Genomic DNA, 21,006 nt, shown 5'->3' on the forward strand with positions numbered 1-21,006 from the left:
TAAAAATATGTTTAAAAAAAAAAAATACATTACAAAACAGTTCCAAAAAGCACCAAGTCAGACAATACAAAGAGTGCAAAGGAGATCAGTTTCCTTCAATACAGGAGTGAGTTGCCTCACAACCCTTCCATTTCATTTTTCATGCCATGTACATTTTACAGCAAACAAATATTTTCCAGATACAGTCCGAGGGGTTTTCCATGGATCCAGCCCCTCAGTTCAGCTTGGTGGGGGGACCTTACACAGTGGTCTTTCCCCATTGAACCTTTGCTGCGGCTGCCCCAAGCTTTAGTGCGTCCCTCAGCACGTAGTCCTGGACCTTGGAATGTGCCAGTCTGCAACATTCGGTCGTGGACAACTCTTGGCGCTGGAAGACCAGCAAGTTTCGGGCAGACCATTGGCATTGCTCTGTCTATCACATGCTACTTCTATTGTTAGCATGCATGTACTTGTGTGTTGTAGCTTTACCAGGTTGGCACCTCACTTTTAGGTATATCTGGTGCTGGTCCTGGCACACTCTCCTGCACTCCTCACTGAACCAGGGTTGATACCCTGGCTTGATGGTAATGGTAGAGTGAGGGATATGCTGGGCTATGAGATTACAAATTGTGGTTAAATAAAATTCTCCTGCTGCTGATGGCCCACAGTGCCTCATGGATGCCCAGTTTTGAGCCTCTAGATCTATTCTAAATCTATCCCATTTAGCATGTTGATAGTGCCACACAACACAATGGAGGGTGTCTTCCGTGTGAAGATGGGACTTGGTCTCCACAAGGATGGTGCAGTAGTCATTCCTACTAATACTGTCGCAGACAGATGCAGCTGTGACAGGTAGATCGATGAGGCCGAGTACATTTTCCCCTCATGTTTGTTCTCTCTCCACCTGCTGCAGGCCCAGTCTGGCAGACATGGCCTTCGGGACTCAAGCAGCTCGGTCAGTAGTGGTGCTACTGAGCCATGTGTATTAATGGCCATTGAAGTCTCCCACTCAGAGTACATTCTGTGTCCTTGCTTCCCTCAGGACATCTTCCAGGTGGTGTTCAATATGGAGGAGTACTGATTCATCAGCTGAAGGAGGGCAGTAAGTAGGATGTTTCCTTGCCCATATTTGACCTGAATAAGACTTCATGGGGTCCGGAGTCAACGTTGAAGACTCCCAGGGTCACTCCCTTCTGACTGTATACACTGTGCTACCACCTCTGGTGGATCTGTCCTACACGTGGGACAGAGCATACCAAGGGATAGTGATGGAGGAGTCTGGGATGTTGGCTGAAAGGTATATTTGTGTGAGTATGACTATATTAGACTGTTGCTTGACTGGTCTCTCAATTTTGGCCCAAGTCCGCAGATGTATATACTGTCTGCAGTTTAGAAGAGTGAGAGGTAATCTCATTGAAACATACAAAATTCTGAAGGGACTCGACAGGGTAGACACTGAGAGGTTGTTTTCCTAAGCTAGAATTTGGGAGCACAGCCTCAGGATAAGGAGTGGATCATTTAGGCCTAAGATGAGGAGAAGTTTCATCATTCAGAGGGTTGTGAAGGTTGAAGATGCTTCATCATTGAGTATATTGAAGACTGAGATCGATTTAAATTTTTGATCTCACAGAGAATCAAGGGATAGGAGGAACTGGCAAGAAAGTGGAGTTGAGGAGGAAGATCAGCCACGATCGTGTTGAATGGTGGAGCTGGTTCGAGTGGCCGACCGGTCCACCCCACTCCTATTTCTTATTAGTGAGTAGGACTTTGCAGGGTCGACTGGGCTGTATGTGTCTTTGTTGTGTCTGAATCTGACAGCTAGGTCAAAGCCAGTTGATCTGTTCAGTTTCAGCCTTGTGCTTTTTTTTTTATATAGCAGTGTACTTGAGTGGCTTTTTAGGCCTTTTCATGGGTAGTTAATAGTCAACCACATTGCTGTGGGTCTGGAGTCACATATTGACCAGTCCGGGGAAGGACGGTCGATTTCCTTCCCTAAAGAACATCAGTGAACCAGCTGGGTTTTATGGCAATTCAGTAGTTTCATGGTCACCATTACTGATGCTTGCTTTTTATTCCAGATTTCCTTACTTATCCGAATTTAAATTCTACCCACAGCTACTGTGGTAGGATTTGAACTCATGCCTCTGGATCATTTGGCCAGGCCTCTGGATAACCAGTCCATTAACATGATCAATATGCTACTGTTCCATTTTCCTAAATACTTGCACCGTGCTGCAACTCTCCCCACTTTCAAAAGCTTTAACAAAACCTGACTCTTCAGCTACACCTTGGTCATTTTCACGAACTCTGTGTCCAGTTCCCCTTTATGAAATATCTAGAATGTCTTAAGGCATTATCTAAGTACCCGTTATTGTGTAATTCTGCAAAATATTATTGCACAAACAATACATATGAACTAGGAGCAGGAGTAGGCCTGACAATCTCTAATGCTACATAACCAAGTTTTCCAGTGGGTGACCCTCATGGTATTTTTCCTTAATTCTCTTCAAAAACAATGTGTTTTAAAATTCTCCCAGACCCCTTGATTGACAGATAAGGAAGCAATCTACCTTCATTTGAAGCATCATAAACAAGAATGTGCTGTAAATTGTGGGGGTGGGAGGAAGGACATGTTACCTTTAAAGAGACAGTACTGTTTAAGTCTGCAAAGTTAAAATGTCATTACTCTGATTGATGGATTGCTCCTTCATCTCCACAGATTATAAACCTTTGTCTGTAATATTGTAAAAAAAAAAAGACTATAACAATTTGCCAGGGACAATTAGTGGAAATTGCTTTGTCCCTGTGGTGTAGACACCTTTTATTAAATCGGTTGAATTATTTTGTAATATTTGGAGCCATCTGGTACAGGTTCAAGTAGAATTGAAACTGTTGGGATGGAAGTCAGTGGCAGCCTTGAGGGATGGGGAAGGAGGTGATGCAATTATTGGTATGTGAACAGTAATGTGTTCAACAATACCACGGTTTGTTCCAGTTGGAAAGAGCTACTTCTCTAGGTAACCCAATCTTCGCGTGCTGTCTTTGTTGTATTTCACTACAAGCACACCTCCGTTTTAATGTAGCTGCAAGAGAGACATCCTTTGGCATTTCTCCAGTTTTAGAAATGAAGTGGCTGTGACATTGACCACTTTTAATGTTAATTGGGCCAATAGGAGGGATTCTATTGTGTGTAGAGATCTTTGAGTTATTTGCCATGTTTGGCTGTCTATTTCTACAATTTTTAAATTGCACATAGGTCACAAACAATGCTATTGTGACCTTGTCAGTTGTATTTTCATTGCTCAAGAGCCATTGCCTTAATGGCTGAGAAGGGAGAAGAGCCATGTGCTCATTTGTTGTGATGATATCATGTAAAAGTGATGTGATGGTGATTTTGCAACATTATGAATTGCGTCACTGTATGACAAACAAACAAACAAACAGGGCTGTACCATGTAGTTTGAGAGAACATGGTGAGCCAAGCCCCATAGTGCAGGACATCAACAAGGTTGGAGAATGTGGGAGAGACACTGGGATAAATCACTGAAAGCATGATGCTGTTCATTATATGAAGCACTTCTCAGGATAGTGGATGACGTGTGGCCCTATCACCTGCTTTACTTATGTGTTCAAGCCTTATTGAAAACTGTCTCCCTATCCTAACCATGGGTTTCTGGTTGAACTGTACTCCACAGGGGAACTTGTATACTTGGAAGCAAAATTCTATCTATTTCTGGAATATTTGAGGAATTTATGTAATATTTTGTTTTCCTCACATTATCTTGACAGACCATCACTGAAGAATGTAACTCAGCAGTGAGCACTGCTACAGGTCTCACAGAAATGAGAGAAAAGGGCACTGACGTTTTGCACAAATGCAGATGAGCAGCATAATCCCATTAGCTCTCTTTGAACAAGCTGCACTCCAGTTGGCATTAGCTAAGATTATATTTGTGCTGCCACCTTCCATTTTTGTTTTGCTCAAATAATGAAACACCTCAGCTGTGCAGTAATTTTGCCAGAATTTACACAATAAAGCCACCAAAACAAAGAAAAACAAATATCAGGATAAAGGAACATTTAGTGATTTGCTTCTGATAAGTGGAACAAAGTATAATTTTCAAATTTGTCTAATAAACAGCTGAGTGAGAGGGAAACCCTATCATTGACCCTCTATGTCGAACACAAAACCATTCAATTTAGCCTCAAGTTCTAACATTGGCCTATATTCTGTGGTAATACTGGTGAGGTTATCAGTGCTCACCATTGTTAAGCAGGAAGTTGGATGACAACTTTAGGCATCTGCACATGTGCAGTTCAACGTGGAAATCAGTAAGTTTCTGCCCGAGTTGCCCTGCTCCTCCAGAAGTTGCACTGTACCAGTATCTCTGAGAGACTAAGTATTCAAATACAGGAAGGGCATAAAATTGCGGTACTTACCCACTGAACACACCAGAAAAAGTTGAAGCTTGTCCATTTAAATGTGACTGAACTTTTAATATCATGATAGGTCTTAATTACTGCTTAAAAAAAACTCTGTTACTGAAAATTTACTTTTACAAGTGTGGAGTCTCATTTCTTCAGATTTTAATTATTGTTGGAGATTTAAAAAAAATTTTTTTTTTTCACCATTTTCTTTTTGTTTATTTTATATCTCTCTCTTAATCTCATCTTTCCTTCTCTCTTTTGCTTCTGTACATTAAATTAAATATTCTAATTTATACTTCTTGGTTTAGACTCTAGCGTCTCAGTGAGCATTTTTCAATCTGGTTAAGGAGGCACACATTGCTCGCCCTATTCCCACAGGTCCCACGTCCCCTGTGGAGGGTGTAGTGCTGCTTTGCTCTCAAATAACTGCAAGTTCCAGTGCAAACGACCACAGAGACTTTATAGACAAGTGGAAGTTTAGTGAATAGCAAGGGCTGCTCATTTGCCACTGACCTCAACATCCAGGCCAAAATTAAGTTTAAAGTTTCTTTTATTATTTGTTTGCTTTTAAAAATTCAATGTGCTAAAATCTTTATCAACTTGCATCTGTTTTGTTTCTGGACTGTATGCTTATGAAATATGTCCGATAACATGCTGAAAACCTAATTACAGACCAGTGCTCCCTTGAAACAATTTTGGTGAAGATTGTGCATCCTGAAGGGGTCAGACAGTTACTGTAAGGAAGGGGGACTGTCAGTGATGTCCATACCGAGGTGCATTTTATTTGTACTTTGATATTGTCATATCTAATGTATTAAAATAAATCAGTAGCAGAGTTTATCGGGGGTATTGCCCCAGGGATAGATGGTATGTATCCTAGAGCACTAAGACAGACAAGGGAGGAGACTTGTGAGGTAGTGACAGTGATTGTAAGGGAGCTGATTAACATTGCGGAGGTACCAGTGAACTGGAAACAAGTTAATGTGGTGCCTGTTTTCAAAAGAGGTGAGCATTCAGATGTAGGGAACTACAGATCTATTAGTCCTGCTTCAATATAACATAACAGGATCGGCCATCAGGATTAAATCTGTATTATAATAATAAACAGCAGTCAGCACAGAAGGGGAGGACCCTGACTGATCAACCACCTTGACTTTTTGGAGGAGGTGGCATTCCACATAGAGTGTGAACTATTTTGAACTGGGTCAAGAGGAGGGCACCACTAATACAAATGACTCAGTCAAACTAAAACATTTACAGTTAAATCATGGTGTGGTTTCCTTCATCACGTCCAGCACTGCCCACTGGTTGCGGAAGGTTTCAGGTGTACTGGTGGATACTGTGTCATCACCTGGATGCACAAAAGGTCTAGAGAAAATGGCAAACTCTCAGCAGAGGAGCCCCCATTTCCTCCCCCTTCCCCCTCTTTTCCCCCCCCCCCCCCCCCACCCTGCCCCCTCCAAAGATCTGATGCATCCTGGATCTGAGAATGGTGGTTGTAGTCAAACACAGGAGCAGATCCACCAGACGGCCTGTGGAAAACCCCATGACATGGTGTACTTAGACTTCCAAAAAAGCATGTCAAGCTTCATACTGGGGGGAATTGGGGTAAATCTTGGAAATCAACCTAAAAGTAACAAACAGCTGGCACTTATTAAAGGAGTTGTGTTGGGTGGGGAAAGTGCTGAGCAAAGTGCTCCAGGAATCTATATTGGGACCACTGCCATTTCTAATTTACATCAATGACTTGGATTTAATATCCATTGGTGAAAATTGCAGATGATGCCAAACTAGGAGTTGCAGTTGATTCTGAGGAGGCTGCTGCTTGGGGAGTATAAAATGTGTTGGACAATTGGGCAGAAAAATTGCAGATGGAATTTAGCACAGACAAGTGCCACATGTAGGAAGAAAAATGGGGAACATTCATAGTGCATAAATGCTGTTAAAATAGAAAAGCATGAAATTGAAAGCGACATAGTGTTTTAATAGATACAACACTCGACATATCCAAAGCAGCAATCAGACTACTGAACTACATAGCCAAAACATGTAGAATATTAATTTGAGGCTGTCATGCTCAAACTGCATCGTCACCTACTAAAAGAAAGAAGGAAAGACATGCATTTATATAGAACTCTAGGATGTCCCAAAGCACTTTCCAGCCAATGAAGTAATTCTGAAGTGTAGTCACTGTTATAATGTAGGAAATGCAATGACAGTGGGGACAGCTTTAACCAAACCCAGGCAAAGTCAATGGAGAGTAATATTCATTGAGGTGTTTCACCTAATCCTGTGGGTTGGGTTAAATTTATCCTGCAGTGTTTCAAGCTAGTGAAGAACAAGTTTAGGACAGAGGTTAGGAAGTTCTTTTTCACACAAAGGGCGACAACACATAAAAAGAAAGATTTGCATTTATATAGCGTCTTTCATGACCACAGAATGTCCCAAAGCACTTTACAGCCAATGAAGTACTTTTGAAGTGCAGTCACTGTTATAATGTAGGAACTAATTTATGCACAGCAAGCTCCCACAAACAGCAATGCGATAATGACCAGATAAATCTGTTTTTGTGATGTTGATTGAGAGATAAATATTGGGTAGGACATAAGGGATAACTCCCTTGATGTTTTATGTCCACCTGAGAGGGCAGACATGGCCTCGGTTTAACATCTCATCTGAAAGACGGCACTTCCAACAATGCAGCACTTCCTCAGTACTGTATTGGAACGTCAGCCTAGATTTTTGTGCTCAAGTTCTTGAGTGGGGCTTGAACCCACAACCTTCTGACTCAGAGGCGAGAGTACTGCAAACTGAGACACGTCTGACACTTAAAATCATAGAATGGTTACCGCACAGAAGGAGGCCATTCAGCCCATCGTGTCTGTGCTAGCTCTCTGTAGGTTCAACTCCCCTAGTCCCATTCCCCCACCTTTCCCCATAGTCCTGCAAATTTGTTTCCCTTCAGTTGCTTATCCAATTCCCATTTGAAAGCCATGATTGACTCTGCCTCTATACACAGGCAGTGCATTCTAAATCCTAACCACTCACTGTGTAAAAAGGTTTTAGTTCATGCTGCCGTTGCTTCTTTTAAATCATTGTCCTCGGGTTCTCAATTCTTCCACCAATGGGAACAGTTTCTCTCTTTCTACTCTGTCCATGCTCCTCATGATTTTGAACACCTCTTTCAAATCTCCTCTCACATTTCTCTTCTCCAAGGAGAACGGCCCCAGTTTCTCCAATCTATCCATGTAACTAAAGTTCTTCATCCCTGGAACCATTCTCATGAATCTTTTCTGCACCTTCTGTAATGCCTTCGCATCTTTTTTAAAGTGTGGAGTCCAGAACTGGACACAATAGGCCAGTTGAGGCCAAACCAGGGTTTTATACAGGTTTATCATAACTTCCTTGCTTTTGTACTCTATGCCCCTAGATATAAAGCCCAGAATCCCGTATGCTTTATTAACCGTGCTCTCAACCTATCCTGCCACCTTCAATGATTTCTGCACATAAACCCTCATGTCCCTCTGGTCCTGCAGCCCCTTTAGAATTGGACCCTTTATTTTAAATTGCCTCTCCTCATTCTTCCTACTAAAATGAATCAATTCACACTTCTCTGCATTAAATTTTATCTGCCAGTTGTTTGCTCATTCCGCCAACTTGTCTATGTCCTTTTGAAGTTGAACACTTTCCTCCTCACAGTTCACAATATTTCCAAGTTTTGTGTCCTCCTCAGATTTGAAATTGTGCCCTGCACACCCAAGTCTACATCATTAATATATATCATGAAAAGCAGAGGTCCCAACCCCAGAGGAACCCCACTATAAACCTTCCTCCAGTACGAAAAACAACCATTCACCATTACTCTATGTTTCCTGTCACTCAGCCAATTTCGTATCCATGCTGCGACTGTCCCTTTTATTCCATGCGCTGTAACTTTGCTGACAAGTCTGTTATGAGGCACTTTATCAAGTGCTTTTTGGAAGTCTATGTACACCACATCAACTCCAGTACCCTCATCCGACCTCTCTTATCTCATCAAAAAACTCAAATAAGTTAGTTAAACATGATTTGTCCTTAACAAATCCATGCTGGCTTTCCTTAATTAATCTGCATTTGCCCAAGTGACTGTCCAGGTACAGTAGTGGATGTAAAATCCCTGGAGTCTTTTAAGTAACTTTGTACTTACAACAACCATTTACATTAATGCTGAGATGGAAATTTATCCTTTCAATTATCTGCCTGTGCACTGCTTCAGTGCTCCGTCTGCCTGTCTGTTACAGCTCAGAGCTCCATCCTTTCTGTCTGAAGCCCATATGGTGCTCCAGCTTCCCCTTAATTGCAGTGGAGTTCTTGAAGCAATCTATTGTCTTACCCAGTGCTCTTTCTCCTCCGAGAAAACAATTAATTTGATTTCATTGCTGCAAGATTCGGTTTATAAAATTGCAGTTTTTCTGGACAATAAAGAGTGTAACTAGATTCAGAGGGGAATATTTGTATTTTATTTGAAATTGAGGAGGGCAGGAAAAATGCTGATTCATTGATTTCAAACGAAGCATATTGATTGTCGTTCATAGCGACAGCCTCCCACTGGCACCTATTGGGGTTTTGGCACTGCTGCAGAAGTCAAGAAATTCCATTCACTGTTTTTGCAGCTGTCCCAGCCAGTCCCCGGGGAGGTGCGACATCTATCAGGAGAACCAAACACAATTCCTCCCGATGGAACGGGCGGAAGCTCATTTGTTTTATTAACATCACATAGATGAAGTAGCCACTTCAGAGAGAGAATTAAGAAGGGCCTAATTCCCATTATTGTTTGTATGCACCTGGCTATTTTTGTCTAATCTTGTTTTTTTTATAAATAAGCAATCAAAATGGAGAATTATTCATTCATGAACCCTCATCCCCACCCCTCCAATAAGGTGCTTGCCAACCATTGCGGCCCTACCCAAGCGATCATCCTTCATGTGAAGCTTGTACAAGATGTATGTCCTCCAACAGGAAATTATGGGCTCTGCCCTCCCCGACTGCGATTTCCTACAAAGTACTCCCTGTGAACACTACTCCTTGTAAGGAGCACCAGATCATAGAGTCACTTCCACAGTGACTGTTGGAGGACTATTCAGTCATGTTAGGCATCACAGCTGAGCCCAATCCTGTTCTCAGCAGATATCGGTTTTCTCGCCTTGGTCCACCAGCTCTGATAGAGTGTGAACACAGACTGATTGTTCTCCTTGCTCAGTCTAGTTCAGAGGGTGCTGGAAACAAACCAAAGAACTATCCAGTACCAGACCATCAACAGAATTATTTATATTTGTACAGCCAGCACTGGAAAAGCTGATTGGAAAATATTGTGGGGAGACAATTTTTCATCTGTCAGCCATCCATTTCTAGAACTATAGGCTCACAGTCTCAAATAAGGGGTCAGCCGTTTTGGACAAGAAAAATGAAGGAAAGACTTGCATTTATACAGCACTTTTCATGACACTGAATGTCTCGAAGTACTTTCCAGCCAATGAAGTACTTTTGAAGTGTAGACACTGTTGTAATGTAGGAAATACAACAGGCAATTTGCGCACAGCAAGCTCTGACAGGCAGCAATGTGATAATCTGTTTTAGTTGAGTTGAGGGATAAATATTGGCCAGGACTCCGGGGAGAACTCCCCTGCTCTTCTTTGAAATAGTGCCATGGGATCTTTTATGTCCACCTGAGAGGGCAGACGTAAACTTGGTTTAACGTCTCATCCAAAAGATGGCACCTCTGACAGTGCAGCACTCCCTCAGTACTGCACTGGAGTGTCAGCCTTGATTTTTGAGGAGAAATTTCTTCACTCAAAGGGTTGTGAACATTTGGAATTCTCTACCACAGAGAGCTATGGGATGCTCAGTTGTTGAGTATATTCAATGCAGAGATCAATAGATTTTTGGGTATCAAGGGATATGGGGATAATGTGGGAAGATGGCATTGAAGTAGAGGATCAGCCATGAGTTTATTGAATGGCAGAGCAGACTCGAAGGGCTGGATGGCCTACTCCAGCTCCCATTTCTTATGTTTGTCTGTTTCTTGCCTGAAAAGCAGGCAGCGGCCACTGAAAATTGGGAGTGAGGGGGCATCCTGAGTCCCATTGATGCCCATGGCTTGCCCATTGCAATTTTAAAGTGGGTCTGTTTTGGCTGCTTAATTGTGAAAATCGAGTTTGTTGGACCCCCATTTGCAATTTTCAAGTACAAATGGGTGGAGCTTGTACTGCATATGCTTCATTTATTTGTATCAGGCAGTGAATGGCCTAACCTGTGGTCCTTAAAGGGACTGCTGGAGGCCACTCCAGCAAAGGTCCAGGAATATTTTGGGGAAGAAACCTGGTTGGGCCAGGTGGAGCTGGAGTTCTCCTCCTGGTTCCACAAAAAAATACAGCAGCCTGCTGCCAACCTGTGTTTCACGCCCTTCCACGATTTGTTCCCCAACCAGCTGGTCAGCTCAGTGTGGGATCTGGTTAATATCCTGCTCTCCCTTACCCAGCGAGCTGCAGCAGGGCGCCTGTTTGCTGCCCCCATCTCATTGGCAGCAAGCATTCAAATGAGGTTAGGAGCTCCAATCTGCCAACTTTGTACCCATTCCATAGAATCATAGAATGATAGAGAACAGGGCGGCACAGTGGCGCAGTGGTTAGCACCGCAGCCTCACAGCTCCAGCGACCCGGGTTCAGTTCTGGGTACTGCCTATGTGGAGTTTGCAAGTTCTCGCTGTGACCGCGTGGGTTTCCGCCGGGTGCTCCGGTTTCCTTCCACAGCCAAAGACTTGCGGGTTGATGGGTAAATTGGCCATTGTAAATTGCCCCTGGTGTAGGTAGGTGGTAGGGGAATTGTAGGGATGTGGTAGGGAATATGGGATTAATGTAGGATTAGTATAAATGGGTGGTTGATGGTCAGCACAGACTCGGGGGGCCGAAGGGCCTGTTTCAGTGCTGTATCTCCTAAATAAATAAAATAAAAATAAACAGAAGGAGGCCATTCAGCCCATCGTACCCGTGCTGGCTTTTTGAAAGAACTATCCAATTAGTCCCATTCCCTGCTCTTTGCCCACAGCCCAGCAATTTTCTTTCAGACAAAAGTCAAAAACCCCTTCTGCTTTTGGTAATTGTGTGGTAAGATTTATACCATAGTGATGCTCTTTACAAACAGGTGTGGAGTGTAGTGGTACTGAATGAGCAACCTACAGGTCGAGACACTTACATTGATGTGACTGTATGAGAGCAGTTCTACAGGAGTCAAATGGTTAAACAGCGATAAAATAACAGCTTAAGCAATCCTCATTGGCCTTTGTCACCAGTTTATCGAACTCTTTGGATTGGTTGCTGGAGAAGTTCTGCAAGCACTATTGTTTCCAATATTAATAGTTTTCAATTTTAGTACACAATAGAGGTATAATGTTTCAACAGGGAGAGAAGCTTGCACGTCTAGAGCACATATTAAACATTGCTGTGTTGGGGGCTACTGGTAATATTTTTAAAACTCATCTTCATTGGTCCCGGCCCTGAACTTGGCATCAGGCCTCAAGTGGAGCCTATCTTCTCACTTGTTGATGAGATACGCCAGATGTCACAAGATATACCTGTGCCGACTCGAGGCCACGTCCTGACTCCGATGGATCACAGGATTTCCTAACTTAGGGAATCCCCAACCTCACATTGATGGTCTTGCAGAAGTTGGAGATGGCTCAGCCCCATAAATCCATCCCAGAATCCACAGCCCATGACCAACATCCGGGCTATCCACATCCTGGCTGAGGTTAGGGCTGTTGCAGCAGACTCCTGCTCAACGTTCTGGCAGGAGCGCACTGAAGCAGATGCTGAATTTCAGGGTCAGTGTATATCAGAAGGGAAATCAGAAACGCTCTTGTTTTGCTAACCCTTCCTTGTGCACTTGTGTGGTCGTAGCACAGTGTTAAAAATGTGTACTTATGTACTGTTGTTATGATCAGTCCAGTTGAGAATTCTTGCCAAAGAAAATCTGGCATTATTCACTATTTTCAGCTGAAAATGGGAAGTGGTTGAAGCTGGCAGTCATTGCTGTGATTGTATCAGCAGCAATAGCATATCCCTACACTTCAGGGAAGAGTGCATTTCAGAGGCCAGAATAGGGAAACATGAGATTATTTTTCAGCACCGTGCTCACTGCAACAAACTCTGCTTGGCAGGAGTGTATATTGGAAATGGAAAACCTGTGAGTCTGCTGGATTGAGAGAGCAGCCTCTTCCCCTTTCGAGGAGAAGGCTGGCACCTTCCCCACCCTCCGTCACCCTCCAGCCTGGCAGCTGGTATTTCCTCTTCGGGTAGGGTCCTCCAAAGGCCTGTTGCTCACAGCCGTCCTTTGACTCCGTGAACTTTGTCTTTGTCATTGGTTGAGGTCGTGGCAGCTGTATCCCACACTTGCTCGTTTTCCTGGTCCTGAGCACTACCAAATAAGCCTTGATGTAAATGTTAATGGAGACAGTCTTCCTCTGTCAGCACGCTCCAGTTGCAATGTGTTAGTGAAAAGAATAAGAGGCAGATACCCAAAATGCCAAACCCCTATCCCATTGATTCTTGACATGTATTTCCTGAAGCATTTGCAGACGGGAAGCTTTGGCCTGAAACAGGTGAAAGTATTGAAATATTATGTTGATAATGTAGGAGCGATATCTCCTCGATCAGTTTCCAGGTATACTACTAAGGGAGCACCCAAAGAAACTGGACATTAGAGGTTGTGGGGTTGCCCTTTCAGTCAAGGGATCTGTAAAAGGGATGACCAGTGACTTCCACATAGCTAAGGTAAGTGCGTCTTTGAAATGTTTCAAGGTGGCCATGGTGGGATCATTTGGCTGCTGTTTCCAACCGATGTAAAACATACACTGCTCCAGGCCTTTAATTTCTCCAAATTGATTTTTGACAAGTGGCAATTCCAAGACATTGGGCTAGATTTTACAGTGGTGGAGGGGGGAGTGGGGGGGAGTGGGAGGAGCCATCCATCGGCCGAAAAGTCAGCGGCAATCCCGCCTCTGTCGGGCCTAGGGATCCAGACCGGAATTTACGGTCCTCAGACCATTAATCGGTCTTGGGTGGGACTTCCGCTTCATTGAGGCAGGAAGTCATACCTAATGGAGCTGCTGGCCAGTCAGTGGGCTGGCGGCTCATAGTGCCATTAGCTCCACTGGGAGCGGTGGCCACTGCTGGGACTGCAACCCAACTTCAGAATGAAGATGACGGAAAGCACCGAAAAAGAGGTAAGTTTTTGGGGCCTTGCTGGGGGCAATCGGTTGGGCCCCGGCGAGGCATGGAGGGGTCGGTTAGGGGTGTTGGGGGCAATTGGAGGCTTCAGGGGTGGCCCTCTGTGGGGCACAGTATCAGCTGAGATGAAGTCAAGTGCTTACAACTTGCATTGGGGTGGGAAGAGGGAGACGAATATTGGGGCTCACGAGTGTGAATGCCAGCTGTGGTACAAAGCCAGGGTTGAATAACCTGTCGACAGTGTTAATGCTAACACACAAAAGATGGCCACTTGTGTGAAATGCCCAAGTGCTATCAACTGTAGGGAACCGCGACCTCTCCCAACTAAAAGGACAAGGGCAGCAAATACATGGGAACACCACCACCTGCAAGTTCCCCTCCAAGTCATACACCATCCTGACTTGGAACTATAGTGGCGTTCCTTCACTGTCACTGGGTCAAAATCCTGGAACTCCCTTCCTAACAGCACTGTGGATGTACCTACCCCAAATGGACTGCAGCGGTTCAAGAAGGCAGATCACCACCACCTTCTCAAGGGCAATTAGGGATGGGCAATAAATGCTGGCCTGGCCAGTGATGCCTACATCCCATAAATGAATTTTTAAAAAAAATCAGGTGGGAGCAACTCTTTGTGTCCAGGAGAAGAAGGGAGAAACTGGGAAAGGGAAGAAAAAAGCTTCTCGTAATATTGCTTGGTAAAGAACAATGAGCTAGTTCTTTGTATTAGGGTAATTTTACAAAAATATACTGCCATCATGGAGCCTTGCACAAGCACAAATCATACTCGTGACCGTCGCAATATTTTGTCCATGATGGAAAACCATGGCGAGCCTGCCTCAGATTTCCGCTACGCAAATAGGGTTGCCAAATCTGGTTGGGCATATTTCTGGAAGTAACATCATGTGATCTCTCTGTCCACCAATAGTCCCTTCCCTGCTATCCTGCCATTGGTCACCTAACATGTCCATCCTTGTGGCTTATTCCCTTCCCACTCAAATTATAAAGTGAGCAGCCTCTTCATATCTGGATGATTCTTGACTTTCTGTCAGCAGCCTTGTTTCCCATATCTGATATTTTTATAACTAAATAAATGGAAGTACAGCAGCATTGCCGGAAATCTGTGACTACTAATTACTGTCACAGGAAGTGATTTAAGGTGGGGGCAGCAGTGCAAATATCACCCAGCAATCGTCCTCAATATTACTGTTTTACAATGTGAATGTAAAACTATATTGAGTGCTCAGTGTGTAACTGTAGAGGACACAATTCCGTACAATCATTAATGGCTGCTGGGTGTTGAGGCTGCTAATTTTTGAGAGTGTTTGAAGAGCAAAGTGCTTGCATTGAAGAAGGGATTATTTTGCAAGCAAGCTGCATGAAACAGCTTCAATAGGCTGCAGAATACATGACGCAGATTCACACCTTTCCAGCATTGACTGCGGATTTTGGAAAGGAGGAGTGTGTTTGTGATGGAGCCGGAGGCACAGCAGGAAGGCAGCCTGCTTCACCTTGTACATTGTGCTTGGGAAGAAGCGTAATCCCAGGAGTGGTGATTGCGTGCCATGCTGTAAACCCGTGCACTTCTGTTAATTAAAAAGTAGTGATGGTGCATCATATAATGTGGGTGCTGATGAATAAACTCCCGAGTGCTTGACTCTGACTAGTGCTGATCAAGATTCTAGCCCACATGTACAACAGAACACTTTATTTTCCCCCCTCCATTCTCAGGATGTAGACGTTGCTGGCAAGGTTGACGTTCATTGCCCATCCCTAATTGCCCCGAGAAGATGGTGATGGGCCTTTCTCTTGAACTGCTGCAGTCTGTGAGATAAAGGTGCTCCCACAGTGCTGCTGGGTAGGGAGTTCCAGGATTTTGACGCAGTGACGATGGAGAATGCAATAGATACTCATGGAAATTTGATAAAAAAACAGCTTTTAAACACCATTGTATTCTGGAATTGAATTAATGTAGCCTGAAGAAATCGGATGATTACACGGGACTGGTATACTAATGCTGACCATGATTCACTTATGTATCTCAGATCTACTAATCTTGCAGCAGATCATTGTACTTCCCATTGATGCCCCTCTTCCCGCTTCCGCCCAAAACGGGCATGACCTCGGGGGTGCGGCCGCACGCGCTGTCCATCCGTTTGTGTTGGCCTGAGGCACGAACCAGCATCAGGTTTTGGCCTCAGTATCGTCCTGCTGCAGCTTACCTACTTCTGTCAGCCCCAATGCTGACCTAACTGGTGGAACGGTAGCAGGGAGAGGGACCAAACACGGGAGGGTGTGTGTGGCAGGGGTGGGAGGGTGCGGGCAGCTTGGGCAACAACAGCCCAAATTGTTTTTGTGGAGCTCGGAGGGGCTTCTCCTCCTATCCCTGGCATCACAAAAATGGTATCCCACTGAAATTGTTGGGGCCGCCTCCTCCGCTCATTTGTACCTGAATTTAGCATCGGGCACCATTTGCATATTTAAGCAGCCTTGCACCTGCTTCAGAGGGATCGGGCAGGCAGCTTGCCCATTGACAGGCCTGCCCAAATATTGCATCAGGCAGGCCTTGGGCACCAATGGGGCAAATTGACGCCCCCTCGCCCTCCTCCCATTTTCTCAGGTGCCAAGTGGGCGGCTGTGAGTTGAATTTCTCCCCGATTGAACCTGATGTTATACCACGGGTTATTAGCGCCTGGACTCTGAACCTGCCAGTCTTGAACTGGAATAGCCACCACTAGAATGTCAGCAAGCAGAATTTCATACAAAATCACACTGGTATCCCATGGGGTAATTTCAAGGCTGTTATTTCTTCTGTTTAATGGGAAACACTTCTTTAAATGAAACATCCATTAGAAACGTTTGTGTTGTGGAAATGCATTTTCAAATTTCAAATGACATTATCCTTCATTGTTTTCTCTGCCCCATCCCCCCACCACCCCCATGTGCAGGATCCATTGCCAGCATCAGTTTCCGTGACGCACTGTTTGCAGTCCTACTATCCAGAATTCTGGATAAGATTCCTCGTGGATTTATTTTGACAGATAAACCCGTTCACAGTGAAGCGTGCGTTCCAACAGAAATGGGTCACTGCAAATAACAACAGTGTGATCTGAGTTTCTGTACAGCCCAGCTGCACTTCAGCGAGAACAATGGGGAGAATTTTCCCCTCAACCCTTCCCCCATAACCAGAAAGGGTTGCTATGGCCCTTTTAACCTTTCCTCCCTGTTGGGAGAATATTCTATTCAGCATTTTGCTCACAATTGCCATTTTCCATGTAATTGGCCAATTTACAAGGGATGCTGAGAAGTGTAGGTTTGTTGAATTAATTCCTCTGTGTCTGGGTGTGAGGATATTGTATACATGTCAGGACTGTGTATCCCAAATGTTCAGGAGAAAAAAATAACCTAAAGTAACACCTTGTGGCACCTGCAGAGACAGGAAGGTTTTGTATCCACACTGTGCTACCTTTTGTCAGTGAATAAGGTTGCACTCCCTTGTAAATAGTGCTCTGAATGAATGGTATGAGAGTGTGTGCATGTGCTGACTGATCTTTCTTCTGTTTCCAGGATGGAAAGGTTATTGTGTGGGATGCTTTCACCACCAATAAGGTAGGTTCCAAATCGCATTAACATATCGACTCTGTATGCGTACAGTTATATGGTGCTACCACCTGGGATTTAAATGACTCACCAAGTTCTAAAAATGGCTTGATTTAAACTCAGTCATGTGTCTCAGGAGGTCCCCAGTTCTATTGGTTGATTTCCATTGACATGGTAGCAGGGGCTGTCGCAATTAGTTTTAGAACCAGGAGAAAGAGGATGGATGCACACGTCACATGCACACTCGCACACATCACACGCATACGCTGCACGCACACTCATCTCACAAACATGCATGCCCACAGCATGCATGTACGCGCGTGCGCACACACAATGTCCTCACAGACATGTTCACGTCTCTCTTTCGCTCACACACACACGCACACAATGTCCTCACAGACATGTTCACCTCTCTCTCGCTCACACACACACACACACACACACACACACATTGCCCTCTCTCTCTTGCCCTCATACACTGCCCACCCACACACCCACACACAATGTCCTCACAGACATGCTCACCTCTCTCTCTCTCACACACACACACACACACACACACACACACACACACACACACACACACACACACACACACACACACACACACATACATAATGTCCTCACAGACATGCTCACCTCTCTCTCTCTCTCTCTCTCACACACACAATAATGCATTTTGAAAGCTCTACAACTGGACTTTCAGCAGATCACAAATAGTCCATGCATTTATCCTTTATACAAAACTATCAGGAGATAAATCTGGTTCACAGGGATGTATTTGAGCAATACAGCAGGTTATCACCTGATGCAGAGCAGTTTGTATATTATTTAAGCTGAGATCTGGATCTGTGTCTGGACTCGGCACTCACATTCACTGCCCTGCTGCTCCACAAAGAGCACTGGAGGGCAGGCTCAAGAAGCCGGAGGGTAAATCTCTGCTGTTTGTACTGACTGCATGTTATCCTTAAATAACTGCTTCCCCTGAATTGCCTGGGATGCTTCTGCTTCCAGCTTTCAGTGTAAGTTGAATTTTAAAGTGATTGAAAAATCCCGAACATGCTGCACATACCAAGATTCCTTTCTTCGGCTTGTGGAATTCGGGGTTTGAGGTTCATTTTGACCGATCCTAATTTGTGTTGGTTGGTTAACTGATTGGTATCTGTGCATTTGCAGGAACATGCAGTGACCATGCCCTGTACCTGGGTGATGGCTTGTGCCTATGCTCCATCTGGCTGTGCTATTGCATGTGGGTGAGTAGTATTATGTTAATCTTTGTGCCATGCTTTATTTACGTTGTCCTCTCTGGGCATCCAGCTATACCCAGTTCTCTGGCAGTAGTTCCAGTCAAAAGTCTACCAGGAGTTTGGGAAAAAGCAGCTAACATGACTTCCCTCCTCCCTGCTTTCTTTCCCTCATCATGTTTTTCTTAGTAGTTTCCATGAAGTCTCAGATAAGATCTATGAGTTAACAAAGAGGTTTGTCCCTCCTGGCGCCTGCATGCAGCAGCCTCATGAGCCTTTCAGCCCGTGCTGCTGCGGCCAGGAGTCCTGCATTGGTTCAACTCGCATCTCTGCACCCAGTTTTTCTTTGTGGTCAGTTAGCATTGCAGCATCTGGTGTATCTTGCAGTAAGGCCACTTCAGTAGCGCCCACTAAGTAATGGACAACGTTTTAATGAAGGGTGCACGTAAATGAAGTGTTGAAAATAAATATTGTCTGGTGGATGGTGCGCGCCCCAGACCACTCCCAGATGCAGAGTGAACCCACTTCTAAAAGTGCCACTGCCCCATGAAGAAACACCACAGTGGTCCATGCTGCAGGGCACATCCCTGTGTACTCTTTCCCCCACTGTAACACGATGGTGGCTGAGGTTCTGCTCTCTGTGGTTGCTGCTTAGTTACTTGTTTCTAGTTAGATGCCTCTTACTGTAAAACATTTGACAAAGAGACTGATTGAGCTCAGTGGAAATTCACCCAATGTAATCCTGCAAGATGGCATGGATTATATCCCCGAATGTTAACATGACAGTTGCACATGGTAGGTAGAAAGGTACTCCGAGCAGAGCCTAGCCATCTGGGAGCACAGACAGGAGGTAAGGTTATAACAATGGGGGTGAGATCTGTCTTCGGGGTGGGGCGGGGGCTGGGCAAACGAATGGTGGTGAATCAGCAGCTGGTTTTACACCTCGCCTGATTTTCCTATCCACTGACGGCCAATTTGCAATTCACCCATTTTGTGCTGCCCCCCCCCCGCCCTCCCCCAAAGAAAATGTCACCTCCAGTAAGCCCCAGTTCTCTGATCAATGTTCCCATCCAGTGAGGCTCCATACTGGGAGTGCAATGTCACTGAATTTACCTGACAGTGTGCATTCATAACGATTTCAAAAAGGGGGAGAGAACGGAAAGTAAAACTTTAAAATAATCACCTCTGTATGAGGTGTTTTTATTGACTTTAGGTCAGCATATATTCGAGGTTAAGTATGTCACAGGACTTCAGGAGCTTTGCCAAGGCCTGAAGACATTGAATGCATTCTAATAGCAAGTGGCGTCAGTTTGTTTCCTATGCTTGCTGATTTTCTTAGCATGCCTTCTTTCATCTTATACCACCTGCATTCATTTAAATATTTTCTGCATGAATGCTGGAACTTTAATGAGGTTGTGGTGCACCGTGTGTGAGAACACCAGCACACAACGTGCAACCAGCCAGAAAATCACTGGTAGAAGGAATCCGGCAAGAAACATGGCCAAGCCCAGCTCGCTCAATTTTCCAATTCCCGGTGCTCATTCAGCTGATCAGAAAAGCCTATGCTTTTCTTTTGCCTTATCTTCTCTCTGCTTTACTCAGGCCTCCGTGGCTATCTGCCAACAAAAGCTGGGAGATATGGGCACCCTCTGCTCTGGCTCCCACCACTGCTGCTCTTCAGCTGGCTGCTGGGAGTTGTCTGAGTTCATTGTGATGATGGTACTCTGGTTTTCCACGCTTTGTGTGCTGCCTTGGGCTTCACTCAGTGCTGCCCAACAATGGCGCAGCTCAGATTGTCAGTTTGGCAGGCCACAGCCTTAGACTGTGGGGGCTCATCACCCACCCATTCTTACTGGCTTGAGGCCTGAGCTAATTGAAGGCCCACCAGACGTCTTTTGAAAGCTGCCAAGTGGGCTGGGGTTGGTACTTGTGGGAGGGTGGAAAATTGGCCGGCTGCCATGCTGAGTGCGCGGCAGGTTGGGTCTGGGAGTCTCATGGAGAGGCCTTGAATGGCCTGAAGCAGAATGGAGTTTTTTTGGGGCGAGGAGGGTGGGTGCGAGGAGATTCCTGGGCCATTTTGTGAGCAGTCTCCAGTGGTACCATTTAAGAACCGCTAGTTAGGCTGCTCAACGCCAGGTGCAAATATCCAATGTGTACAGGGCACTCAAATTCTGGGTATTTGTATATATTAATGCCACCAGAAATTTGATTGAGACTGGCACATGAGCATGCCATGTCATGGAGTGCTATGGCATGGGTTTGCTTGTTCTTGCATGGCCTTTACAGCTAGGTTCCTGATATTTGGTGAGTGAAAAGAATTTCAACCTAGTTGCCTTGTTAAGAATTGAGTCCCAGGATTCAAGAATCAATGTCTAGCACCCTCTATCACCCAAAGCCCAGGGACTCACTTGTATGGAAACAAACTTAAGTAATTTTCATTACATTGGAAAGTATTAGTATTCTAGTCAGATATGCTGTTAAACTGGTACATAGCA

The 21,006-nt window shown here is 44.7% G+C and overlaps 1 protein-coding gene across 1 annotated transcript in view; it reads left to right on the forward strand.

Annotated features, from left to right (window-relative positions):
- Positions 1 to 21,006, forward strand: part of LOC137352476 (guanine nucleotide-binding protein subunit beta-5) — an 81,069-nt gene that overhangs the window by 15,622 nt on the left and 44,441 nt on the right. The window contains exons 5-6 of the mRNA XM_068017989.1: positions 17,235 to 17,276; positions 18,444 to 18,520. Coding sequence (XP_067874090.1) covers positions 17,235 to 17,276; positions 18,444 to 18,520 — 119 coding nt within the window. The remainder of the gene's footprint in view (positions 1 to 17,234; positions 17,277 to 18,443; positions 18,521 to 21,006) is intronic.

This window comes from Heterodontus francisci, chromosome 38 (genome assembly GCF_036365525.1).
Source record: "Heterodontus francisci isolate sHetFra1 chromosome 38, sHetFra1.hap1, whole genome shotgun sequence".
Taxonomy (NCBI): domain Eukaryota; kingdom Metazoa; phylum Chordata; class Chondrichthyes; order Heterodontiformes; family Heterodontidae; genus Heterodontus; species Heterodontus francisci.